The sequence below is a fragment of the Sphaerodactylus townsendi genome, linkage group LG01 (assembly GCF_021028975.2).
Source record: "Sphaerodactylus townsendi isolate TG3544 linkage group LG01, MPM_Stown_v2.3, whole genome shotgun sequence".
Taxonomy (NCBI): Eukaryota; Metazoa; Chordata; class Lepidosauria; order Squamata; family Sphaerodactylidae; genus Sphaerodactylus; species Sphaerodactylus townsendi.
The window spans coordinates 182,676,974-182,704,634 of NC_059425.1; the positions used below are offsets into that span (position 1 = coordinate 182,676,974).

At 46.2% G+C, this 27,661-nt stretch overlaps 1 protein-coding gene across 2 annotated transcripts in view; it reads right to left on the reverse strand.

The window, feature by feature from the left end:
* ESF1 (ESF1 nucleolar pre-rRNA processing protein homolog) overlaps window positions 1–27,661 on the reverse strand; it is a 97,167-nt gene that overhangs the window by 20,438 nt on the left and 49,068 nt on the right. For both annotated transcript variants that reach the window (XM_048501294.1, XM_048501284.1), the window contains exons 9-11: window positions 20,146–20,307; window positions 11,281–11,405; window positions 3,318–3,408 (exon numbers count right to left, since the gene is read on the reverse strand). In XM_048501294.1, coding sequence (XP_048357251.1) covers window positions 3,318–3,408; window positions 11,281–11,405; window positions 20,146–20,307 — 378 coding nt within the window. The remainder of the gene's footprint in view (window positions 1–3,317; window positions 3,409–11,280; window positions 11,406–20,145; window positions 20,308–27,661) is intronic.

Here is a 27,661-nt window from a genome sequence, read left to right on the forward strand (position 1 = left end):
TGTTGGATAAAACCACCTTGAGCTCCATAAGCAAGGAAAATAGCTAATAAATGTTTTAAATAAATAAAATAAACAGCCACAATTACACGGATTTTTGCAAAGATCCTTGGAGAGACAGCAAATCCAAAGGACGGAGCATAGGACTGACAACATGGTCCCTTGCAAGAAAAGTAACAAAATCCTAGATTGCCCAGGATATGGGGGCAAATGCCTCCTTGAAATCTATAAACATAAACCACTTGCCCCGTCAGCAGGAGCAGCTCAGGATAGCGACCACTCGTCTACTTCTTCAAGTGGCGTATTAAAGAAATCTGTTAATTGTTTTATGTGACAAGCTCCTCTCTCTCTCTCTCTCTCTCTCTCTTTTAAGGAGGAGGAGGAGGAAGAGGAGAAGAAGAAGAGTCTGGATTTATACTCCCCTTTCTCTCCTGTAGGAGACTCAAAGGGGCTTACAATCTCCTTTCCCTTCCCCTCCCACAACAAACACCCTGTGAGGTGGGTGGGGCTGAGAGAGCTCCTTGGAGAGCTGTGACTAGCCCAAGGTCACCTAGCTGGCGTGTGTTGGAGTGCACAGGCTAACAGTTCCCCAGATAAGCCTCCTCAGCTCAAGTGGCAGAGCAGGGAACCAAACCCAGTTCTCCAGATTAGAGTGCACCTGCTCTTAACCACTATGCCACTGCTGCTCCTGATATAAGGGAGGATGTCGACTTCTGTCATGCTGACAAGGAGGCCCTGGCCCACTGGCCAATTTCCATCAACTATTACCACCAACTGAGCATTAGGAGATGAGAAACTCCGTGATATCCCCTTCTCAGTCTTTTCTCAAACACGGGAGGCAAGTTGTTCCTCTTTTTTGACTACCATTATCGCCATTCCACCATTCTTCCTTCAGGGGGCCCAAGGTAGTACACTTAGTCCCACCCGAAATCCTGGCAACTATTCTGGGCAAAGCAGCACTGGAAAGCAATTGTACCTGGCCTAACAAATGCAACAAATGAGTGCCTATATAAGCAAAAATGTATTGTGCACACAATCTCCAATATATGTAGATTTTTTTTATACACAGGGAGGGGAGGGGAGGGGTGGCATGGAAAGGAAGTGGAGGGAGGGGAGAGAGGGAGGGGTGGCATGCAAGGGAGGGGAGGATGGGCCACCCACCCTAGCGGAGGGGGAGGGGAAGGAGGGGTGGCATGCAAGGTAAGGGGAGGGAGGGGAGGGGAGAGAGTGTGGGGTGGCATGCAAGGGAGGGGAGGAGAGGGGAGGGAGGGGGAGGGGAGGGAGTAAATATTAAAAAGTATCATGAGATCCAGATACTAAAGTTCATCAGCAAAAATTATGAACTGCCTGGTATCTTGCTCATTTTGTGAAACAATTTCTACTTCTTCAGTCCATATCGAGTTGGAAGAGACCCCAAGGGCCATCAAGTCCAACCCCCTGCCATGCAGGAACACACAATCAAAGCACTCCCGACATATGTTCACCCAGCCTCTGCTTAAAAACCGGTCTTGCTTGTTAGTAGAATCTGGTACCCCCTTTAGAGATGATATATAACATATTCATCTATTCATACAGCAGTACTTCAATCTGCAATAAAGGTGTCCAACCTGTGCAAACTTTTGCTGTAACTGATTAATACTGCAGATTTATAGCAATCTCTAAATTTTAGATTTACAGAAATCTGGAGTGCAAAAATAAAGCACAATAAATTTTTTGGAACGTATTCATTTGTTTCATGTGAGAACCCAGGCACAACTGCTGTCCAATGTTTTTCTCATTTCCATGGTACTACTGTTATTTTCGTTTGCAGCTATCCTGGGCAAACTAATACTAATAGGCCTAAGGTCACCCAGCAAGCTTTGTGGCTTTGGTCACCTAGCAAGCTTTGTGGGATTTGAACCGGGGACTTCCAGATCTTAGCATCAGACACTGCTCTGCCAACCTGGCTCATCCCCCTTTCTATCTGACGCTTTTAATCAGCTGTTTTCCCTCTCCAGTTGCAAGTCTGGCTTTGTTGACTTCCTGGTTTCAGAATGTTAGGCTTTCATTGAAGCTGAACATTTTTGCATGATGAAGTTTAAGGGTCTCAAGAATAGCTGAGAAAGCATTTGGGGAAGCAGCCGACGCTAAGCAGGTGCGGATACAATAAGTCCCTTGGATGGGAGCCCGGTGGGAGCTCGATTTAAGAGACCAATCGAAGGATATATATTTTAAGCTTATTGCAAACGCCAAGTCTGATGTCAGAGTACTGGGAAGCTGGATTTTCTTTTGGAAGGGGACTCTCTTGACCCAAATCTGTATTTTCTATTGTGTTGGGTTAAGAAGCTCTTTTAGCCAGCCTTACAACATTATAAACTTCTACTAATCCAACGTTGGTGTCAATCATCGCTGTGTTTTCCTTCATTGTTCAGGAGATAGGCCCTAAGCAATTTTCATATCTTCCAATTTTTACTTAAAAATATAAGAACATAAGAAAGAGCCTGCTGGATCAGACCAGAGCCCATCTACTCACAGTGGCCCACCAGAGGCCTTTGGGAGCTCACAGGCAGGATGTGAAAGCAAGGGCCTTCTGCTGCTGCTGCTCCCGAGCACCTGGTCTGCTAAGGAATTTGCAATCTCAGATCAAGGAGGATCAAGATGGGTAGCCATAGATCGACTTCTCCTCCATCAATCTGTCCAAGCCCTTTTTAAAGCTATCCAGGTTAGTGGCCATCACCACCTCCTGTGGCAGCATATTCCAAACACCAATCACACGTTGCATGAAAAAATGTTTCCTTTGATTAGTCCTAATTCTTCCCCCCAGCATTTTCAATGTATGCCCCCTGGTTCTAGTATTGTGAGAAATAGACTTGTGCTTTTTTCCCCCGAAATCCACATGCACATTCTTTAAACATGCCGGTGCACCTCCTGCTAGACTGCTTCAAGTTCTGCACGCTACTGCTGAGAGGAGGGGGGTAACTAAGGCAAAAATCACGTGGCAAAATCACCCATTAGTAACCCGCTCTCGGCACACACAAATAATTAGTAACCTACTCTCGGGAACCTGTGAGAACCTGCTGGATCCCACCTCTGGATATACCGCTGAAGAGGCCAGCCATGGATGCAGACAAAAGGTTAGGAGCAACAACTACCAGAGTGTGGCCACACAGCTGGGAAAACTCACAACAGCCAGCACTCCATTTTTACTTAATCCCGCCCCTCTTTAAGCCAATTACCAATGATTAAGAAAGGCCAAAGTTTCCTTAAGTGTCTTTGTGAAAAGACGTCTGGGCCGTCTGAATCGCCCTTCAGCAGACGGCACGTAAAGAACGACACCTAACCTGGCTTCGCGATCTCCTCAGCAAAGAACGGGTCGTTCATATCAACATCAGACGGGCATTCGTCGTCAGTCAGGATGTCCTCAGCAGCAGCCTGAAATGAAACAGATCGCACAACCAACACTGGTTAGCCATACGTAAAACTTCACTGGCAAACAAAGCGGCCACATACGAGTTTTAAGCAGTACCCTGAGGGCCCGGACCTGGAACACAAGAAGTGATTTCCACGACCACCATTCGCTGAAGTCGATGAAACTAAAGTAGGAGTCAGGATGAGCTTGAATATAGCCGCATGTGCAAAAACAACCAAACGAACCAGATTATTTTCAATGAGACCGGATCCCTCCTCCTGCTGGGCTTTGTATTTGTTTTTAAGTGCAGTGGTTGTTCTGCAGCGGACAGCGAGTGAAGATGGCTTTAATGCCCAGTCTAATCTGGAGAACCGGGTTTGATTCCCCACTCCTCCACCTGAGGGGCAGAGGCTTATCTGGTGAACCACATGTGTTTCCGCACTCCTACATTCCTGCCGGGTGACCTTGGGTTAGTCACAGTTCTTCGGAACTCTCTCAGCCCCACCTGCCTCATAAGGTGTCTGTTGTGCAGAGAGGGAGGGAAAGGAGCTTGTCAGCCACCTTGAGTCACAGGAGAGAAAGGTGGGGTATAGGATAAAAAGGAGCAGCAGTGCTGGGTGACCTTGGGTTAGTCACAGTTCTTTGGAACTCTCTCAGTCCCACCTACCTCACAAGGTGCCTCACAAGGAGTTTGTAGGCCACCTTGAATCTCCTTATAGGAAAGAAAGGAGGGGTATAAATGCAAACTCTTGTTCTACTCTTCTACTCCTACATAGCAGTGGCGTAGGAGGTTAAGAGCTCGTGTATCTAATCTGGAGGAACCGGTTTTGATTCCCCGCTCTGCCGCCTGACGATAGGAACAGGACTGGCTTAGGAACAGCTCCACCCACCTCACAGGGTGTTTGTTGTGAGGGGGGAAGGGCAAGGAGATTGTAAGCCCCTTTGAGTCTCCTGCAGGAGAGAATGGGGGGATATAAATCCAAACTCCTCCTCCTCCTCCTCCTCTTCTTCTTCTTCTGCCACTTGCGACTAACCAGCCCACCACAAACAACAGCGGGTCCTAAACCAATGACGTCATCATCTGTCGCCACTCAGAAAAAAGCTCTGCCTTTCTAATGTGGCCGAGGTGCCAGGTCCGAAAGAAGAAGCGGAGCTTCTACCTCAGGGGTCTGCAGCCTGCAGCTCTCCAGATGTTCATGGACTACAATTCCCAGCAGTCCATGAACATCTGGAGAGCCGCAGGTTGCAGACCCCTGTTCTAGCTGCTTCTGCTCAAAAGCTGACCAGAAACGAGCAGCTATGATGGGAGGTTTTTTCTTATAGGAAGCAGATTCTCAGGTCACAATTTTGAATAAATTGCAAAACGAGTACAGTGGAGATGGAACTAAAGCAACTTCATGGCCAGGAGAGTGATTTCTGGTTTGAGATGGCCAGGAGGAAATCCACGTTCGGTCTTGAAGCTCGGCGAAAAGCCGAGAGTGTGTTGCCACCCCAAGCTCTGTATGAGGCTCTGAAATTCTTGGAATAAGCCAGGATACAGATGCGATAAGCGGATGCAATCAGTTTCTATTGGGGGTGGGGGAGAATGACTATTGGTACTTTTCATCTGAGTTAAGGAAAGGTCCATTTCAGCTGAGTTAAGGAAAGACGTTCCCTTTCTTCCCTGGAATCAGAATTACTGTCTGAGGTTGGGGAAGAAACACTGGTGGGGCTAACTCATTAACAGCAGCCTCTGCGAGCCAAGGTTTCCGCTTTCCCTTATCCTTATTGCAAGGGGGTTCTTGCGATTAGGAGGGTTGGAAGGACCCCCTGGATCTGATCCAATGTCCCTTTTGAGTACAGAACAGCTCTGGCCCATGGTCAACTCAGCCATCCATCCATTTCTTGGTCGGTAAATGAGTACCTAGCTCAGTGGTGGCGAACCTATGGCACGGGTGCCAGAGGTGGCACTCAGAGCCCTCTCTGGGGGCACTCGCAGAGTGCCCCCCCCCCCACATCTAGGCTGTCCTAGGCTGCTGGGCTCGATTATTAGCATTAAACCTAAGACCTAGTTTTGGGGAGGCAGTGTAGGTAACCCTGTTAAGCGCTGTTAAACTCCACTGATTTTCTTATGCTAAGAACTAAAGCGCCATCCTTTACCTGGGGAGGTAAGCTCGGTTGCTGGCAATGGGGCTTGCTTCTGAGTAAACCCTCCTAGGGTCGTGATTCACCCATTGGAAGAGTTGCACAGTTGCTTCACCAAGCTTACTCCCAAGTAACGCGCGCCTCGGAGCCAACCATTTTTTCCTAAACTAAAACCTCAGTATTCAGGTGAAATTGTCACTTTGTGATAATTAAGTGGGTTTTGGTTTGCAATTTGGGCACTTGGTCTCAAAAAGGTTCGCCATCACTGACCTAGCTCATAGCTAAGGGGTAAAAAATAGCCGGGGAAAGCAATGGCAAACTACCCTACAAAAGCGGCTTGCCTATAAAATCACTCTTTGCATCGGATACGACTGAAGGGGAAACTTTACCTTTTTATTCTGCATGTGCGGAAGGGGCCTTAGAAAGTCCATGAAGTCAGGGTGAATGGTTAAGGAAGCATTAGGTGGTATGTTACCCCTCTGACATGTCAACTTGCTTTCAGAGGCAGCACGCACCCCCCAACCAAAGTTATGTTGCTTCGCTCCTGGCTGCCTTTGCTCCCTTTGTCCTGGGCACAATCTGTGGCGACAGTGTACACGAGCGCCATCTTGTGGCCGTCCATTTTCATGCGCTTTTGCTCAGGTGACTGTAATGGCGTCCCCCTCTTCATGCCCCCGGCTGAGGCAGCCCAGAGGGACATGCCTGCCAGTAGCAGCGCTAAAGTCCCATCCAGGACAATTGCAACCTGCGCTGGGTTGCCCTCCATGAAATCAGAGGCATCCAACATTATCCCTCAGCAGAGAGGAGTTTGCTCTCTTTCCTCTCTTAGTGAGATCTCTTTTTCTCTTCCTTGTACCTAAACTAATGCTAGTTCCTAGGACAGTGGTGGCGAACCTATGGCACGGGTGCCAGAGGTGGCACTCAGAGCCCTCTCTGTGGGCACGCACAGAGCCCCCCCCCCCCACATCTAGACTGGCCTGGGCCACTGGGCTCAATTATTAGCATTAAACCTAAGACCTCGTTTTGGGGAGGCAGTGTAGGTAACCCTGTTAAGCGCTGTTAAACCACACTGATTTTCATGTGACGAACTAAAGCACAATCCTTTACCTGGGAGTAAGCTCGGTTGCTGGCTATGGGGCTTGCTTCTGAGTAAACCCTCCTAGGGTCGTGATTCACCAGTTGGAAGAGTTGCACGGGGGCTTCAAAGCCACCAACCAGCACCAAGCTTACTCCCGAGTAACGCACGGCTCAGAGCCAACTGGTTTTTCTAAACTAAAACCTCAGTATTCAGGTTAAATTGCCGTGTTGGCACTTTGCAATAAACAAGTGGGTTATGGGTTGCAATTTGGGCACTCGGTCTTGAAAAGGTTCGCCATCTCTGTCCTAGGAGAAGCACTAGAAAAGGAACAGAGGCAGAGTCAGCACAGTACAGAGAGGAGATCACAAGAGGAGAGGTAGAGAATTAGGGAATGAAAAGGAATAAAGTTTCAGACAGAATAGCAAAAGGATGTCTGCTCTTCCCAAAGGCAGGAAAAGGACTGAGAGAGAGAGAGAAAGGGCACTCCCGCAGAAACAGGAAGAAGACGATCTTGTTCCTGTCTATCTGGCAAAGCAGGGGGTAAGGGGTGGCCAACCTATGGTGCTCCAGATGTTCATAGACTACAATTCCCATCAGCCCCTGCCAGCATGGCCAATTGGCCATCTAGGAAACCAGCCATCTGGGAAGCCGACCAATGTTCCTTGTAAGCCGCGCAGGTACACAGGCATCGTATGGGTGCCACGCAGATAGGGAGCCACCCGGCAGGGAGAACTCTCCCACGTGGGCTAAGTTCCATGCAGCATTGGGGACGATTAGAGGGACTATTGAAACCAACCCAAATGTACAAAGAACTCACAAGCTATTTAAAGATCCCTTCATTTGTCACATGTACACCAATCTCAAGATCAAAAGCATATCTACAGTGTTATGAAAATGGACGGCCTATTCAACAGCTGTCGATCAAAAAACCAAGCAGCAAAGTCCGCCCACCGTCTCGCAATTAAGATCTCCAAAAATCAGGCACACGTCGCAGCTCCTCAGCCTGTTCAACGAAGTCCCTTTGGCAAGTGCGTTCTGAAATGAACCGCTCCCCCATATGGAGGGAAAACACTCCAGAAACCAAAAGGCGCCCTTAGAACAGTTAATGCCTAGCAACTCTACTCCTGATTGTAAACGACGGAGAAAGTCAGTCATTACGGAAGACAATGTCGTCAGCCTTCCAAAAAGAATCTCCAAAACGAGTATTTTCTTTGAAGGCTTTCCCAGTTTTTTTTCCCAAGCGCATCTAACATTTCTGCAGGCAAAATTTGCTCATCTTTTGTTTTTATTTGAACAATGCTATAATCCTTATCCAAGGCTTGGCAGCTCAACGTAATGATATTTCCCCAGCGTGAATGACCATCCCTTTAAGCAATGCAAAAATTATCAAGGACGCAAGATCAAAGGAGGATTATTCAGCATTGGCGCTAATGCATTTCTTTCCCTGGAATCAGAACTTTTTTCCCCCTCGTTTTGGTTGGTTGTCAGAGGCAGATGAAAAGTGCTCACGGCTGCTATGACTCCTGTGGGTCAATCGTTTGTCCACCTTTATGGTTTCTGCAAATGCACTGGGAACTTCGCGGTATAAATTTGAATACTTCAATGAACAGGGCACTCTTTTTAAACTGGGGATCTCTAGGTTCATCAGGATCGGTAAAGGCGCATAAGCCTCTTTGAAAAGTCAACCTGTCTACCATGGCAGATCACCGGACGCAATGGACTAGATCCAGAGGAAAACCTAACATAAGAACATAAGGAAGAGCCTGCTGGATCAGACCAGAGTCCATCTAGTCCAGCACTCTGCTCCTCGCAGTGGCCCATCAGATACCTTTGGGAGCTCAAATGCAGGATGTGAAAGCAATGGCCTTCTGATGCTGCTGCTGCTCCTGAGCACCTGGTCTGCTAAGGCATTTGCAATCTCAGATCAAGGAGGATCAAGATTGGTAGCCATAGATCGACTTCTCCTCCATCAATCTGTCCAAGCCCCTTTTAAAGCTATCCAGGTGAGTGGCCATCACCACCTCCTGTGGCAGCATATTCCAAACACCAATCACACGTTGCGTGAAGAAGTGTTTCCTTTTATTAGTCCTAATTCTTCCCCCCAGCATTTTCAATGAATGCCCCCTGGTTCTAGTATTGTGAGAAAGAGAGACAAATTTCTCCCTGTCAACATTTTCTACCCCAGGCATAATTTTATAGACTTCAATCCTATCCCCCCCTCAGACGTCTCCTCTCCAAACTAAAGAGTCCCAAACGCTGCAGCCTCTCCTCATAAGGAAGGTGCTCCAGTGCCTCAATCATCCCCGTTGCCCTTCTCTGCACTGTTTCTATCTCTTCGATATCCTTTTTTGATATAAGGAGCTGGGGAAGCTGATCCCCAAACAATTTGTTGTCTGCCCTGAAAATCCTCTTTGCAAAGGAAATCCTCTTTGCAAAGGGCACTGTTAAGTAACAAACAGGAAAATCAGGTTAAATTGCCCTTGTTGATGCAAGCCATCAGAATAACAGGGAAGCAGTGATTTTACACAGTTCTGTCTCATCAATGCAGTGCCATGCGGTACTCAGTTTCTGGTGGTGGAAAATGCCGCCAAGACACAGGTGACTCCATAGGGCAGTGGTGGCTAACCTTTGGCCCTCCAGATGTTATGGACTACAATTCCCATCAGCCCCTGCCAGCATGGCCAATTGGCAAGGGCTGATGGGAGTTGTAGTCCACAACATCTGGAGGGCCAAAGGTTCGCCACCACGGCCATAGGGTTTCAAGGTAAGAGACATTCAGAGGTGGTTTTCCATTGGCTACCTCTGTAAGTGACTCTGGACTCAGAATCACAGAGTTGGAGGAGGCCAAACAGGCCATCTAGTCCAACCCCCCCCTCCCCTGCTCAGTGCAGGATCAGCTTGGAGCATCCCTGACAGGTGTTCCTGGGTGGCCTCCTGTCCAGGACGACTCTGCTAAGCTTCCGAGATCTAATGAGACCAGGCTACCCAGGGGCACCCAGGTCAAAACAGAAGTGGTTTGCCATTGCCTACCTCTGCACTGCAACCCTGGACTTCTTTGGTGGTCTCCCACCCAAGTAATAACCAGGGCCAACCCATAGCTTCCCAGTTCTGATGAGATCGGGCTACTCTGGGCCATCCATGGTCAGGAGTCTTCTGTTTCTGAGATGCTCAGGAAACCTTGGAAAGGGTTTTCAATACAAACAGCAAGATGATTGGGGAAGGGGATGGCTGGGGATAGCCACTCCTACAAGACCTTCTCTGAGGTTTTCTGCTGGATCCAACCCAATGCACAGCCATGGTCAAGAGTTTGCTGCATTTGATGATGCACTTAAAGTCAGTGTGTGGTGATGGGAGGAGGAAGAGTAGTTTGGATTTATATCCCCCCCCCCTTTCTCTCCTGCAGGAGACTCAAAGGGGCTTACAATCTCCTTGCCCTTCCCCCCTCACAACAAACACCCTGTGAGGTAGGGGGGGCTGAGAGAGCTCAGAAGAACTGTGACTAGCCCAAGGTCACCCAGCTGGCGTGTGTGGGAGTGCACAGGCTAATCTGAATTCCCCAGATAAACCTCCACAGCTCGGGCGGCAGAGCTGGGAATCAAACCTGGTTCCTCCAGATTAGATACACGAGTTCTTAACCTCCTACGCCACTGCTGCTCACTTGCCCCGCCCCCTCCAGTTCACAAGAGAATTAGGAGGGGATCCTGAGGGAGGTTGAATGGCCTGCCCAGTAATGTTGTGACACCAAAACTCTGGAACGCTTTTTCCAGGGAGACCCATCCACCCCCTTGAGAGCCGGCGTGTTACAATAGTTAAGAGTGGCGGACTCTAATCTGGGGGGATCAGATTTGTTTCCCCACTCCTCCACATGAACTCTGCTGGGTGATTTGGGGCCAGTTTTCTCAAAGCTCTCTCAGACCCACCTACCTCACAAGAGTCTGCTGAAGGGATAGGAAGGGGAGAGGAGTTTGTGAGCCACTTTGAGAATGTGTACAGCTGAGAAAAGCGGGGTATAAATCCAAACTCTTCCTCTGTTGCCATCGTCCAAAAGCAGTTGAAGACTTCTCTCTTTTTGTTTGGTGTCCTTTCAATGATCCCTCCTTCCTAACCAACATTCTAATTGTTGGGGTGATGTGGTTTTCCAGGCTGTATGGCCGTGTTCTAGCAGCATTCTCTCCTGACGTTTCGCCTCCATCTGTGGCTGGCATCTTCAGAGGATCCGATCCTCTGAAGATGCCAGCCACAGATGCAGGCGAAACGTCAGGAGAGAATGCTGCTAGAACACGGCCATACAGCCCGGAAACCACACAGAACCCCAGTGATTCCGGCCATGAAAGCCGTCGACGATACATTCTAACTGTTGTTTTTATGTTTTTGAACATATTTTAGCTCTGGTTTAAACTGTTTTAATGATTTTTGTTTGTTTGTTTTAACGGGGTGTGTGTGTGTTTAGATGGGATTTTAGGATGTATGTTACAATCTGCAAGCCCCTTGGAGTGGCCATTATGGGGGCAGAAAGGCAGGATATAAATTTTGCAAAATAAACACACTGCACGAACAGGGTGAGACCTAAAACGTGTTGTTCTTTGGCATTTCACAGCAGACATGCCAGGGGCCCTTGTCAGATATGTCTTACATGGCAAAAGTTTCATGAAGCTAACAAGCTCGAAAACCACCTGACTCAGTCATGCCTTACCTTCTGCTTTTTCTTCTTGGTCTTCCTTTTCTCTTTCTTCTTTTCCAGAAACTGTTCCCACGGAGTCAGTTTGTCCTTTCCTTCCAACTTGTTCCTTACCATTTCCTCAGCGGTTTCCTTCAGCCCTAAGGTCAACCGGAAAAACACACGTAGTTTGCGCAGCAATTAACCAAAACTGGTACTTTAAAAGGTTCAAGAAAGGAGATGCATCACAACGCAGAGAAAATAATAAATGGAGAAAAATGCCGTATGAATACTGATGACACAACAGTGTAGAGCAGGGGTCTTCAAACTATGGCCCTCCAGATGTTCATGGACTACAATTCCCATCCTGGCCATGCTGGCAGGGGTTGATGGGAATTGTAGTCCATGAACATCTGGAGGGCCATAGTCTGAAGACCCTTGGTGTAGAGCGAAACTTCTGCAGAGCCGCTGTTAAAGAATTTCATACTTATCTTGCAGGGAAGTCATCGAAAATTGCCTATCCCTTATTGCCTTCCCAGGATCTGCTTTGTAGAATTCTGCACAATTCTATCTCATTACCCTTCCTATTCAGTATGTACATGAGACCATTAGACTAGGCTGGAGTTTGGGATGAACAACATGGGATGAACAACAGTTTCCTTTTCCCTCTCACCAACTTTGCTCAGATCTAATTATTTTTTTTCATCCACTCAATAGCCTGTCAACGTCACGGGTACATTTTGCTCAAATCGATGGCTGTCAACATCTTAACAAGTTTTTTTTCAGGCCGTTCGATGCAGAAACAGATAGAAAAGGGAGTTGGAACAACTGGTAATGCATCAAAAAACCACGGAGATTGGGAAGGATTAATGGTAACCAGAGCGTGTACCTCTATAACTTTAATTTCTCTAGGTAAATCTTATTTATACACCCTTTTTCGCAGGGAGCAATTGATTTCACTGGAAGAAAAGATGCCACGTTCATACGTACCATTGTTTATTAAACCTTAACAGCCTCTTTGGTTACGGAAGCACACTTTATAAATTAGAAACAGAGGACTCCTGATAGAAAAGGAAATCCAAGACTCAAAAGCTTCAAAGGTAATTTGATTGCTGTAAAAATAGTTGTTAGCATGACTATGGAAATTGCAGAAACCCACACCAATAAATCATTCTGGAGTGGCCAGTACCAGGAAAAAGAATTAAAGGAGTCCAACAATTATCTTCTCATTTGCTGGAATTTATCAAGTTGCTTCATAAACTAGTTTATGTTCAGCAGCTGTAAGAACTGAAAGATCTAAAGGACATGCGGTTGCTGTCCCCGCCCCCCAATGTATGCCACATGAGCTGAGACCATCAAATTGTTAACTCGGATTTTCATCTCTCTGTTGCCCTCTTGTCATCTAGGCGATCTAAGAAGTCGAAGTTCCCACATCTTGGCCTGTCAACAGTCGGAAGAACTCGGGATATCCCATTAAATGCTGGGTTGAAAGAAACATCCTCTTCATCCACAGCAAGTGACAACTTTATAAAGGTGACGGGCGGGGGAGAGGGGAGGGGCATTTCACAGAAACGCATACTGAACAGCTCCATCGCTCCCACCCCCAAAGCCTGAAAAAGCTATGGGAAGCTATCAAAAACACTTTTTTAAAAAAAAATCAACACACCTATTCAGAAACTTCACCGAAAGAAGTCTCAAAATTAGCAAATCTTTGCAAAGATTCAGGCTTCGGTCTGAAGAACGGTTGACGGTTTTCTGCACATGCACAGGGGCTTTCTTGCCCCCCTAGGGATCCAGAAAAGCCACTCCAGAGGGCGAGAGGAACTGGTGCGCCATTCTATGCTGCAGATGACGGTGGAGAAACGGGTGAATTTCGATCCAAGCCTTAATACACAAGCATGTTTGTTTAGACCAGTGATGGCGAACCTTTTCGAGACCGAGTGCCCAAATTGCAACCCAAATCCCATTTATTTATCGCAAAGTGCCAACAGGGCAGTTTAACCCGAATACCGAGGTTTTAGTTTAGAAAAAACGGTTGGCTCCGAGGCGTGCGTTACTTGGGAGTAAGCTTGGTGATAGTCGGTGGCTTTGCTTTGAAGCAACCGTGCAACTCTTCCAATGCAACTCTTCCAATCACGACCCTAGGAGGGTTTATTCAGAAGCAACCGAGCTTACTCCCAGGTAAAGGATTGCGCTTTAGTTCTTCGCATGAAAATCAGTGGGGTTTAACAGTGCTTAACAGGGTTACCTACACTACTTCCCCAAAACTAGGTCTTAGGTTTAATGCTAATAATCGAGCCAGTGGCCCAGACCAGCCTAGATGTGTGTGGGGGGGACTCTGTGCGTGCCCATAGAGAGAGCTCTGAGTGCCACCTCTGGCACCCGTGCCATAGGTTCGCCACCACTGGTTTAGACACACTCATGTTATTTTCATAGTGGACATTAAGCAGAAGGTCAAACAGTACTTTTTTTTTGTCACGGGAGAATGTTTAACTCTTTTAACAGTCACCCATTTAGAAGAGAATTGTAGCCACGGGTAAATTTCTGCACAGCAACTTCATGATCAAAGGGGAGAGTTGTGTTCAAACAGGACCACAAAGGGCAAGGTGAGCACGGTGCTGGTGAGGAGAAGTGTGACAGAGGTCCTTCAAATCAGGGGAAAGGGCATAGTGGAAGCCCAGAGGAGATATTGCCCACTAGCCTCTTCACCTAAGAGAAAATGGTTACCTTCTTCACTTCATCCCCTTAAACGTACTTGTTCTAAATGTGCTTGATGAAAGAAACAGCAGTATGGCACTTTAAAGTAAAATGCTATCAAACTGCTAAGCGGAATTAAAAAAACGAGGAAGGGAACAAATTCAACATCCCCATCCAAGTGGTCGGGTGCCTAAATGCAGTGCCGCCATTCCAGAGGGGTCTTTCCAGCTGTGTGGGGAGGCCAAAAACATTTAAAAAACCCCTCCCTACCGTTGAAAAGTCCTCATTGGGCTTAATGGACTTATGCCACCGAAAACGTGGCATTAGTCCAAAGCCCTGGATGTCGGTGTAAAGAGGCAATGGCTGGGTGGAAGCTGAGAACTGTCGGTTCTTCCCCGGCCATGCCCCCGGACTGCCCCTACTAAACCGACGGTGGGGGTGCAGGGATGCAGCATTCAGTGCTGCGTCCCGCTGACATGGGGCGATTCCGCACACAAGTAAAATAGGTTCGACCCAGTTCCCTGAGAAGGGTACTGACCTAGGTCGAAGCCATTGTCGTTCCCCACTGCAACCAGCTTGATCCCAGCTCGGAGGGCGGAATCATCCTGTGCCTCTTCACCGGGCTTCGCTCCGCCATTGGACATACTGTTCTATGGCCATGTTCGCCGGCCTCATCCCACACCTGCTATAAAAAAAAACTGCCACAGGAAATGGAGGGACGGCAGGTGGCGCTTTTTGATTGGCCAGGCTGTATGCATGCCCAAAACACCTTCAGCTGTGATTGGCTGAATGGGGGGATCCTGGCACCAGAGATTCCGCACTTTACTGGAATTGAGCTGAGTTCGAGCGTGGCTCCCTGAAAAAGTAGTAGTTCCCAACTGGAGTCGGAAATTTGACCGTTACACGGGGCAAAGCTGGTACAAAACCACCGCCGCATCCCAGTGCGTTGCCAGCTGGAGCACCTTAGGGTCTTAACGCAGCTCCAACTTAGGTCGATAACGCAAGTGCGGAATCGACCATGGAGAACTGGGACGGTTGCCTGCCTCTGGATCCCAGGTAAGTGCCCTGGGGAGGGCAAATCCACCAGTGTGGCCCCACACCGCCGCCAATGGCAGAATTGCCCCTTCCCTTTGGAAGGGGCTCCAAATCTCTTTTTTCTAGAACTGTAAGACAGCATAAGCACTGTGTTTAGACAATCAGACTGGTACCTGGGAGACCTAGGTTGAAAACCTCATTCTGTCACGGGTGGTTGGAAGGCGGCCTTGAGCGAGTCACACACTCTCAACTTAACCTCCTTCCTGGAAATTTTGTGATAAGCCCAGTGGTGGGATCCAAAAATTTTAGTAACAGGTTCCCATGGTGGTTGGATTCAAACAGTGGCATAGCGCCAATGGGGATGGGTGGGGCACGACAGGGGTGTGGCCGGGCATTCCGGGGGCGGGGCATTAATAATTCCTCTGTTACTGTAAAAAACTCTTACTGTAAAAAAAAAGTTCCTAACTTCCAGCTGTTATCTTTCTGTCCATAATTTAAACTCATTATAGCAAGTCCTATCGTCTACTGCCAACAGAAACAACTACTTCTCCTCTGAAGTTGGCCCGCGAGGGTTGCAAGGAAGAGGCGAGACGCAGCAATATCATCCGGTGGAGAGAGCCAGTGGTAGGAAGCATGATCCGTGGATCTGGCTACTCGTGGATGTAGTTTGGCTCCTGGGCACCTTTATTAGGGGTTTGCCAAGAGGCGGGTCGAGGCGGAGAGTGGGAGAATATTGTACAGTGCACATGACTCATGGGCGGCTGCGTGACAGTGAGAGAGGAAACGCTCCTGTCCGGGCCTTCCAATCCATACCTGGGGGTATGCACCCCTTTGTCCGGGACATCTTGTGACAGTGAGTCAGGCATCTCATGACCTATGACTCATGGGGGTCTTGTGACAGGTGAGCGTGTGCGCACAGAAGGGCACAGATGGCACAGGCATTCCTGCGCTCCCTCTGAGGCTCTGCTGGGTTTGCGGGGCTCACCCCTACACTCCTCTAATTGACTGCCTGTCAAATACTTAATACTTTCAAATACTTAATTTTGTTTCTAGAAATCAAAAGAAGGATACTTTCCTTAAACAAGGAACTTTACCATAGTTCTAAAAGATGTTTTTGAAACAGCCCAACAGGGAGAATTATCCCGTTTTCTACCTTCGCTAACCAGCCACATAGGAAACAACAGGACTTCATGATTTTTGGACCTAATGGAATTTCTAACGCAAAAGCAGATCCAATTAGTAACCCCCTCTGGGGGCACACAAATAATTAGTGACCCACTCTCGGGAACTGGTGAGAACCTGCTGGATCCCACCTCTGGATGAGCCCCTTTAGGCCCACAATGAGGGGGAAAGTTGGATATAAATATCCAAATAAATGGTTATCACTAGTTGGGTTGTTGACCGTAGAGTTATCACAATGGCCTTTCTCCAGTTATCACATCTGGCGATGACCAAGTAATCAGATTATCTGTCTTTATAAGAAGCGACGTGCTGAACTATACTAGGAGGGAGTACGAAAGCACGCACGCAAGAAACCAGTTTTCGAAATTTCTTATTCAGCTGTGTAGAAAATGAAATCAGTTGCTCCATCTGGAAAAGTCGGGCTTGGGGGATAACGAGGCCTTTCAGGAAGCCAGAAAGGGATTCAACTTCCTCCGCAGATTAGATTCTCCCATAAACGGTAGGCCAAATCGACTAAAGAAAGGGTTTGTCTGGAGGCAGGCAGAGGGGGCTGAACAGGACATAGCTGAAGAAATAAAAGGAACCGTTCACTTTCAACAGAGCTTGTGGATACAAAACACACATGTTAAATTGATTTTTTTTAAAAAAAAACACCACACAAAAATTATTCTCCATCAGTGCAGATGTTCAAGTGCCGCAAAGGACAGTGATGTATTGCACGATAGGCTTTCACTGCTACTGGAATCACTTTGGTGTTGGCAGAGCTGGAGTTTCGCGCTGATAATCAGGAATCCAGCACTTCCTATCATTTACCAGCATGGCCAATTGGCCATGCTGACAGAGGCTGATGGGAATTGTAGTTCCTGAACATCTGGAGAGCCGCAGGTTCCCTACCCCTGGTCTATAGTCATCCTATGTTTGTGTGGAGCTGGATACTTCTATTCAGATGCTCCCACCTATTGACCTTGCTATCTTCATTGTTACTCCCATGCTACAGACTTCATTGTTACTCATACTTCTATTCAGATGCCCTCACCTATTGACCTGGCTGTCTTCTTTGTTACTCACAGACAATGTTTCTTCACCCACCCTGGACACTCCAACAGCTATATATACTCCACTTGCTTTCCCAGCATCAGATCTTCTGAAGATGCCAGCCACAGACGCAGGCGAAACGTCAGGAGAGAATGCTGCTAGAACACGGCCATACAGCCCGGAAACCACACAGCACCCCAGTGATGGATTGCTCAGAATTTTCTTTAGCACGTGGAAGGTTGGGCTACTTTTTGTGCCATGAAATTTGGATTTTTCCTCCATCAAAAAAGAGAAAGACGTTCTGGAGAAAATGGAGGCCGTGAACCGCAGAGCAAAAAATAACACTGAGGACAACGAGCACATGCAGATTGTTTATTGCGGATTGTTTATTTTTTCCCCACACGGAGAGCGTTTCCCAAAAATAGTTTTCCACATGAGACTGAGGTGGTAGCACCATATAAACTCTATACCGCCTCTCATGAAGAAGAGGAAGAAGAAGACGTGTTTGGATTTATATCCCCCCCTTTCTCTCCTGCAGGAGACTCAAAGGGGCTGACAATCTCCTTGCCCTTCCCTCCTCACAACAAACACCCTGTGAGGTGGGTGGGGCTGAGAGAGCTCCGAGAAGCTGTGACTAGCCCAAGGTCACCCAGCTGGCGTGTGTGGGAGTGTACAGGCTAATCTGAATTCCCCAGATCAGCCTCCACAGCTCAGGTGGCAGAGCTGGGAATCAAACCCGGTTCCTCCAGATTCGATACATGAGCTCCTAACCTCTGACGCCACTGCTGCTCATGAAACAGACAACTACCATGTGGCTAGTCAATCTGACATCCGTCCTTTCAAACGCATGCAATAAGTCAACATTTCCAACCTTTCGATTTAAAAAAGTTATAGAAAAATCAGATCCCAGATGAGTGTTGAGCACGTCCTTCCTGTCCCCTGTAAGCTTCGACAATAATTTACACTACTTGTTTTTAAAAGGATTCTTCCAAAACCCAATTTAGAAGCGATGCACACTATTTCTGGTCTGGTCAATTTAACCTGGTCATTTTCAAGTCTTCCAAGGGCTCCCACCTTCCCCACAAGAAAAGAATCCAAAATACTTTCTCAAGCAAGCCCGTTTCTTGCTACGCCGAGGCCTTGCCCTGTAAACCCCACGAGGAGTTGCCATAAGTAAGTTGCAACTTGACAAACAGCACAATTATTATTATAAGATAATTTCTTTGCATGCTGTTCTTTGCCACAGCCAGCAGATAGACCAATTATACCCTTTTATTGTTGTTGTTCATTAAAGGTAAAGTTTCCCCTTCAGTCGTGTCTGACCCTGCAAGCAGTGATTTCACAGGCAAGCCTTTTTTGTGGGGTAGTTTTGCCGTTGCTTTCCCCATGTTGTTCATTAGGCCTTATCAAAAGGTGCGGTGGAATTCCTCCTTGCCCAGCAGTAGGATAGAAGCATCCTCAAAAATATAATTCTTCCTTCCCCAGTAAGACATTTCGCTGAGGTGTCACAAAGTGGCTAACTCCAACTTAAATCCCCTTGAAATGGCCTCAGATAAAGGATTCCTGGAATCATCACGCTATCTAATCTCAACGTGGCCTTAACTGTGGATACTTAAATCCAAAGTCTGGAGCCATAGACACCCAAGACAAATCTTTCTATAAACATGAGAAAAGGCCCAGAAAAAAATCAGCAATCTTTAATAATGAGAAGGATAGCATCTGTACTTTTAAGAAATACCCTCCCCAGTCAGTGCCCACTGCACAGGTGGCCAGGCAACCATAACAATATTGCCAGCATTCAAGCCTGGGTTTCTGCCAGTAACAGGAAGGGGAGGAAGCAGGGCCTTTTCCAGGGCTGTTTTGGCCTTTGAGAGTGGACTTCTCAGAGCTAGGTCTGGCAACAACCACTGGCAGTTCCAGCTGGTCTATTATTCTACTACTATACAGCAGCCGCCACATGAAAGCCAGTGTTGTTCAGTGATTAGAGGTTCAGACTAGGATCTGGGAGACTGAGGTACAAATCTCCACTTTGTAATGGAAGCTTAATGGGTGACCTTGGGCCAGTCATATGCTGTCAACCTAAGCTTCCTAACAGGATGTTGAAAGACAGGAGAATGATCAAATAGAAGACAGGAGAATGAGTGGGTATAAGTGAAATAATAAATACAGCTGTAGTTGGGGAGGGGGACAGGTAAAAGGCGATGAGCAGCGAAGAAAGCCAAAAAAAGGATTTAGGGGCAGTCAGGAGGAAGGAAAGAAGAAACAGTGGGGGAAGGTATACAGAGAAATATGAGATACCCACTATAAGTCTTTGTGGGTTCCAACCTTTATTATTATTGTTTGATCTGCTTTGGAAATAGTTTCTTCGTTTTAACCTCAAAGGCCCAAGTGAAAGGCTGATTTTTACAAAGAAATAAAGCTTATCTAACCGATGCCTGTTTTTGAGGTCTGTTCCTTGGCTTTTAGCAGCTTCACAGGAAGGAGAACTTTAGTTATTAGCATCACTGAAGCACCGTTGTGGAAACAGCCATGCTTACTGAAAATCTCTCCACACGCACATTAGAACACAAAGGCCCACTGTGGGTCGGTAGTTGGCAACTCGTGCCACTTTCAGGAAATAGAAAATCACCGAGGCTACAAAAGCAATAGCCAACTTGGTCTCTGTTAAAAACAAACTTCGACAGTCCTTCTTCCTCAAATATGTTTTCACTCAAACATGTGAGTGGTTCAAATCTCAACTGAATATATTAGCAAACACCGACACTGAAAGCTTAGCCTTGAACAAATATTTTAATATTTCTGCTAGTATGTCCTGGAACGAGAACGACGTAAAGCAATGCCAGTTCCCGTTGAGGAATGACTGCATATTTCTACAGTTGATTTGAAGCTGGTGGGTACTGGAAAGGGAACAGACTTGAAGAATGAACACTGCAAAGAACCGAAGTCACTTACCTGGAACCCACTTGATCTCCATCTCCATATCAGTTTCTCGATGCCTCTTCTCTTTCTCCTGGATGCTCTGCAGAAGTTCTCGGTATTTTGCAATTTGCTCTTCATCGTCCTTGTGGTGGGACACGTGCCCGTCAAGATCCGCTGTGAGTATTCCACCATCCTCTGTAAAGAAGCAGGGAACCCAACATTCATGAGAACCACAAGGTAGCCATGGTTGTTCTGAGCAATATGGCCGGGACTGACAAACACAAATGTCCAAGAAATAGGTCAGAGGTTCTGTTGCTTTAAACCTAGATGATAACAAGACCATTCCTTGACTGCATAGTCAATGTGTCAAGCAAGTACAGAAGAAGACCAACAAAGTCTTTCCTGGTTATTTATACAGGACCACTGAATTCCTGGACATATTCTTGGAAATGAATTACAAAATCAATTACGAACATGTAGCACAGTGCCAGTTCATGGAAGCAGCATTGTTAAAATGCCTAAACGCTATCATGAATTTGACTACTCCCCCACCCAGGCATCTAAACTTGTGGTAATCACTTGTGCCTTGCATCAACCAACTCCATAATCTAGGTGGCACAGAAGCAGAACTCTTAACTTTCCAACCCCACAAAACTGTTCCAAAAAGGAAGGCTGAATCAATGTTTACAAAATGGAAACTGAGCAGGCATGGTTGACATCCCTGCAAAGAGAAAAACAGATAAGGTGAACTTCCACAATGAAGGCCTCACCACTAATAAGGTCCTGCTGGTTTTGGCCGCAGCTCAATCCCCTTGAGGCTATGAAATTTAGATCGGAGCTTCATTTTCCACAGCAAACGGCAAGGTCACTTTTGAGATCAACTTTGTTTATCTGGATTACAAGTTGGTTTTAGAGAAAAACATATGCAAAAATAGAAAATGAAAGAGCAGATGGACATTTCTGGAATCCTAACCTTTCAATTTCTAAAAGCAGTGGCTCCATCTATCTGATAAGCAGGTCAGATGTCGGCCACACGCTCAGGTGGCGAGGATGGATAATTAATAGATTTTGCTCAGATTTAGTTTTATTTCCAAGAAGTATGTCCAAGTATCAGGGCAGGATGAAACAGATTTACCACTTTTAAATGTATAATATCTGTGTGTTTTATGAATACATGTAAGAAGAAGAAGAAGAAGAGTTTGGATTTATATCCCCCCTTTCTCTCCTGCAGGAGACTCAAAGGGGCTGACAATCTCCTTGCCCTTCCCCCCTCACAACAAACACCCTGTGAGGTAGGTGGGGCTGGGAGAGCTCCGAGAAGCTGTGACTAGCCCAAGGTCACCCAGCTGGCATGTGTGGGAGTGCACAGGCTAATCTGAATTCCCCAGATAAGCCTCCACAGCTCAGGCGGCAGAGCTGGGAATCAAACCCGGTTCCTCCAGATTAGATACACGAGCTCTTAACCTCCTACGCCACTGCTGCTCTCTGTAAGTAAGTACAGAACATTTTTTCCGTCTATCACAGTTTTTACATTTTTAATCAAAGAGCTGACATTTGTTTTTCCCCCTGTTTGTACTCAATGCCACAATAAACACACTGGCAAAAATTAAGTTGTGCGCCTTATAACTCAATGGATAAAACATCAGGAACCCGTTAAAGAAATGGCAGAGTCCCATTCTACTGAAAGCTTATTTTTGAAAACATTATTAAATTCCAGAACTTTCCAGGTTGAAAATACACTAGCATGTCTCTGGCCCGGTGACACAGCTTGAAGCAGGATTCTTAGCTGTCGCTGACGGTGCGCTTTCATGTCGCCCACAGGACCACAAAGAAAACAATACAGGAAAAATTGAAATGCTTAGCCCAGAGGGCTCAGTTACAATGCCACATTCCAATGCAAAGGATGAACTGGAAAAAAAGGAAGTGTTGCTATGAAGAGGGCGGGCACTGGAGACTGCTAGGTTAGGGTGTGTCCCGGATCAGCATAACATTTATTAGTCGCCACTATTCAGGGTCACGGTAGCGCAAAAGGAGAGGCATCTTAATTTGGAAGTCTTTCGTGTGGCTTCCCAATGTTAGAAGAGTTGGCTGTTCATTTCCTCCAATCCCACACTCACACTATCCAGGTCTTCAAATAGGCTCGCCGATTCTGAGCTGAGAAATTCCCGGACGTTTTGGGGGTGGAGTTGGGTGAAGGGATGGATCTCGATGCAATATCGTGCCATGGGCTCCGCCCTCTAAAGCAGCCATTTTTTTCCAAGGAAACTGATCCCTGCAGTCCGGAGCTCAGCTGTAATTCCGGAAGATCTCCAGGTGCTGCCTGAGGGTTGGCAACCCAATCCTCATGTGGAGCAGAGAGATTAGGCCAGGGGTCTGCAACCTATGGCTCTCCAGGAGTTCATGGACTACAATTCCCATCAGCCCCTGCCAGCATGGCCAATTGGCATTCATTGAAAATGCTGGGGGGAAGAATTAGGACTAATAAAAGGAAACACTTCTTCACGCAACGTGTGATTGGCAGGGGCGTACCTAGGCGAACTTGAGCCCTGGGCAAAACCTGAGTTTGATGCCCCCCCCATGGGTGGCCCCCCTCCCCACCATGACCAAACAATGATTTTTTCCACCAGGTCATTTCAAAGTCACCGTCACATTATAGAACATCCCCCAACTCACAAATCTGAACATAGCAATGGGCCATGCCACACAGCTGAAATAATATTTGGAAAACATTTTCAAAATGCTTTCAAAATGTTTTATTACTGCTATGAAAACATTTTATGGTGTTGTATCCAGTCCCCCCCACTGAGGGAAACAGCATCACTTTTCAATGGTGTTTAAACTAGGGAGCCCAGATTCTCCCTTTAAGGTGGATTTAAAAGGAGAATCTGGGCTCCCTAGTTTAAACAAGTGATGCTGGAATCCACCCCCAAACAGCATCATTTTCAATGGTGTTTAAACTGGGGACCCCAGATTCTCCCTTTAAATCCATTTAAGGGGGTAGATTTTAATAACAACAACAACAACAAATGTAACAACCTTTATTAGGCACTGAGAGTATAAAAGAAAGAAAGAAAACAAGCATTATGTGGGAAGGGGGGGTGAATTTAAAAAAAAGAATCTGGGGAAATGTTGAGGTGCCTGCTGTCAGGGGTGTACTATTAAGATAGCAGCACCAAAATTTCAGGAGTATCTCTGCGTGAGACCCCACTGATGATACCCACCTAGATTTGGTGAAGTTCGGTTTGTGGGGGTCCAAAGTTATGGACCCTCAAAGGTGTAGCCCCCATCTCCTATTAGCTCACATTGGAAACAAGGGGGGATGGGAGCATTCCTTTGGGGAGTCCATAACTTTGGACTCCCTAAACCAAGTCCTCACCAAACCTGAAGTGATATCTACTGTAGAGTCTCCCTAAAAACTCCTTCTGGAAATTTTGGTGCTGCTAGCCTACAATCTGCGCCCCCTGCAGGCCGAAAACAGAAAAACACTGAAAATACAAAATCCCTCACAAACCTGCAATTTTGTCGCCCACCACAAGGTGGCACCCAGGGCAGCTGCCCACTTTGCCCAATGGGAGGTACGCCTCTGGTGATTGGTGTTTGGAATATGCTGCCACAGGAGGTGGTGATGGCCACTAACCTGGATAGCTTTAAAAGGGGCTTGGACCGATTTATGGAGGAGAAGGCTACCAATCTTGATCCTCCTTGATCTCAGATTGCAAATGCCTTAGCAGACCAGGTGCTCGGGAGCAACAGCAGCAGAAGGCCATTGCTTTCACCTCCTGCATGTGAGCTCCCAAAGGCACCTGGTGGGCCACTGTGAGTAGCAGAGTGCTGGACTAGATGGACTCTGGTCTGATCCAGCAGGCTAGTTCTTATGTTCTTATGTTCTAATTCCCATCAGCCCCTGCCAGCATGGCCAATTGAGATGATGGGATTTGTAGTCCATGAACATCTGGAGAGCCACAGGTTGCAGACCCCTGGATTAGGCTGTACTGCCAGAAGCATATGAGATGATGAGACCAGAGGATATTATGCCGACCGCCTGATGAGTCCATTGTTTATGTCATCATCTGATTTTAAGATGGAGGTTGAAGCTGATTGTTAATTATGTTTAACTGAAAATGTTGTTTTCGTGATCATGATTTAATGTGATGGTTTTATTGGGTGTACACCGCCAAGAGCCCTTTGGGGATGGGGCAGTATATTAAATCTGATGAATGAATGAATGAATGAATGAATGAATGAATGAATGAATGAATGAATGAATGAATGAATGAATGAATGAATGAATGAATGAATGAATGAATGAAATGCTGTTTTAGAAATCCTGGGACTGCGTTCTTCCCCCATCCTCAAGTGTATGAATGAGAACAAGCTGAAACTGAAATCCGGTTAAGGTGGAGTCAGTTTTGGTTGGCAAAACTGATGTCCTGAAAGGAACTCAGCTGCCTATCCTTGGCAGAGCAAGGCTATCTTTGATACAGATTTTTATTGATCCAGCACTCTTAGAAAAACAAATCTGGCCTGATGGCTAAAAGTGATTTCACTAAAGTCACCTTCAATTATTCTCCCTCATTGGATCAGCCAATAACCTCCACAAATCCATGCGATGGTAACCTTGAGACTAGATGACTGTAATCTGTTCCTGACGGGGCTGCCCTTGAAGACATTTCAGTCAATCCAGAATTTGTCAGCTCAATGGCTACCTACACTTAATCTCTTTGCACAAACTATCACGACTTTGAGATCCCAGTGTCAACTGCCCGTTCATTTCTGGGTTCAACGCAAGGTGCCGGTTCTTGCTTTTCAAACCTTCCATGGCCTGAAATGCACTTACTTAAAGGACTGCCTCTTCCTTGCGTGAACCTGTGCAGCAATTCTGCCCCACCCTATCAATGTCTCCTCTCTCCCAAATCAATATAGACTGCTTTCCATGTTCATGTGTATTGCTGCAAGGACACTGTATGCCCAAAAACAGAGAGAGGAGAAAGCACCAGCCCAGGAAGATTGGTCACAGAATATTCAGAAATGGCAAAGCGAACAATTGTAGGGAAAGACAGTAATAGAGAAAATTCTGTAGAAAACTGGAAATGTTTTATGGACTACTTACTGAGAAAATATGGTAGAAGCAGTGGCGTAGGAGGTTAAGAGCTCGTGTTAACAGCAGCAGTTAAGAGGTTAAGAGCTCGTGTTAAGAGCAGCAGTGGCGTAGGAGGTTAAGAGCTCGTGTATCTAATCTGGAGGAACCGGGTTTGATTCCCCGCTCTGTCGCCTGAGCTGTGGAGGCTTATCTGGGGAATTCAGTTTAGCCTGTACATTCCCACACACGCCAGCTGGGTGACCTTGGGCTAGTTACAGCTTCTCAGAGTTCTCTCAGCCCCACTTACCTCACAGGGTGTTTGTTGTGAGGGGGGAAGAGAAAGGAGATTGTAAGCCCCTTTGAGTCTCCTGCAGGAGAGAAAGGGGGGATATAAATCCAAACTCTTCTTCTTCTTCTTCTTCTTCTTCTTCTTCTTCTTCTAGAAGAGAATTAACCGCAGGATTTGAGATTTAAAAGAAAACAGCAGACTGAAATAGTGTATTAGAAATTATGTAGAGTGTAACCGATAAGATGCTTTATCTTAATTAGAATGGATTAGAATTCAATAGCGAGGCAATGGGAAGTCATTATTTGGATATCTTTCTGCTTTCTTTGATCTTTTTCTCTCTTTTTTTTTTGTATTTCATGCTTATGTTTTGTACTGGTCTGGTGAGGTAGGATCGTGTTTACGTTTATTATTTCTTTTTGTGTTTCTATATGTAGAGAAAATAGTATGTACCGTATATATAATGTCTCCTCTCTACTTCCTCATGTATAGACGCAAGAACGATCACTTAGCAGACCCAAGTTTTCAAAATGGTAGACTCGACGGGAAGCGACGGTCTCCCCAAAAAACAGTGGGAAGGCATCTGCCCTTTCATTTCCTTATCTCAGTGGTGGCGAACCTTTGGCACTCCAGATGCTATGGACTACAATTCCCATCAGCCCCTGCCACCATGGCCAATTGGCCATGCTGGCAAGGGCTGATGGGAATTGTAGTCCATAACATCTGGAGTGCCAAAGGTTCGCCACCACGGCCTTATCTGGTTAGTATATTTTTATTGTGCCCTTTCTTCAAGGTATTCAGAGCAACGTACATGGCCTTGAATACGTGGCTTCCTCTTAATGGTACAACTAAGATATTTAGGAGGGAACTCAAGGGTCTTTAGTAGGATAGCCCCTTTTTGTGAAATTGTTTGCAAATATTGTTGTGACTATTTTTACTTTTCACTGCGAGTCCCTTTTGTGTCCACTTGGGTAGAGAAGGGGGCTGTAAGTGTTCTACACACAAACAAACAACAAAATCCCACCACCAGGAGTTTGAAGACTAAGCCTTATGAAGAAAGTCTGCAGGAATTGGGAACATTCAGCCTGCAGAAGACATTGAAGGGGGGATATGATTATTTCTTTTACATATTTGAAGGGCTGTCATTTAGAAGAGTGCAGGGAGCTATTTCAGTTGCCAGTAGAAGATAGAGCTCGGAATAATGGGTTTAAATTACAGGTGGGGAGGTATCGTCAGGATATTACAACAAAATTTTTTAACAATAAAGGCAGTTCAGTGGTGGAATTGGTTGCCCAGGGGATGATGGGTTCTCCCCCCTTTGGAGGTGTTTAAATGGAGGTTGGACAATTACTTGTCAGGGATGTTTTATGTCATCCTGAAAGGGGCAGTGTGTGGAACGGTATTGTCTTTAGGCCCCTTCCGTTTTTAAAAATTCTATAATACATGAGCAAGATCCAACCAAAGCAAGCTTAATTGATTTCAACAGGAAAATAAAGTATGTTTAAAACTTCTCTCTTGGAAATGAAAGAGCTCAATTTTGGTTGGATCGCTGCTTATTTTCTTTTACAAATGCATACAAAATGGGCACTGTCTTTGGAAAAAAAAACTAACCAAGAAAAATTTGGAGGAGGGTGTTGCCAAAGAGAAAAAAAATTGGATTATTAGAACTGCAGTCATTGCTTTGTGGAACTCTCTTGTTCCTGTGATTCACCTATAATGGTCTTCATTTAGCAAAATGCAAACAGCTGAAATCACCCTTTTAAAAATACGGGAGACTGAAAACGACTAGGTATTCGGCCATTTTTTCCCCATTAAATACATGTTAGGCATACTCATCCCTGGAATTCAAATGAAGGGAAAATAAACCTGAATAAGACAGCTTCTCAGAAAGGAGGTTTTTATTCTGGAGTAGAAGAATTTCTTAGTCATCTGTTGGTAACTTTTAAGTTTACCCCAGAACACCTATAATCCAAGCCCACGGAGCACCACTCCAAATATTAATATAAAGTGGTTAGAAGTGCCATCTAATGATTTCAGACCTATTTCTAATTTAATAACATTTAACCCACACTCTCAGTCAAACAGGCTCCTGAAGCAACTTGGAATACTTAAGCAAAATCACTGCAATAATTTTCACACCACTAATTTTGTGCAAACACGACAATTGCATAAACCGATTAGAA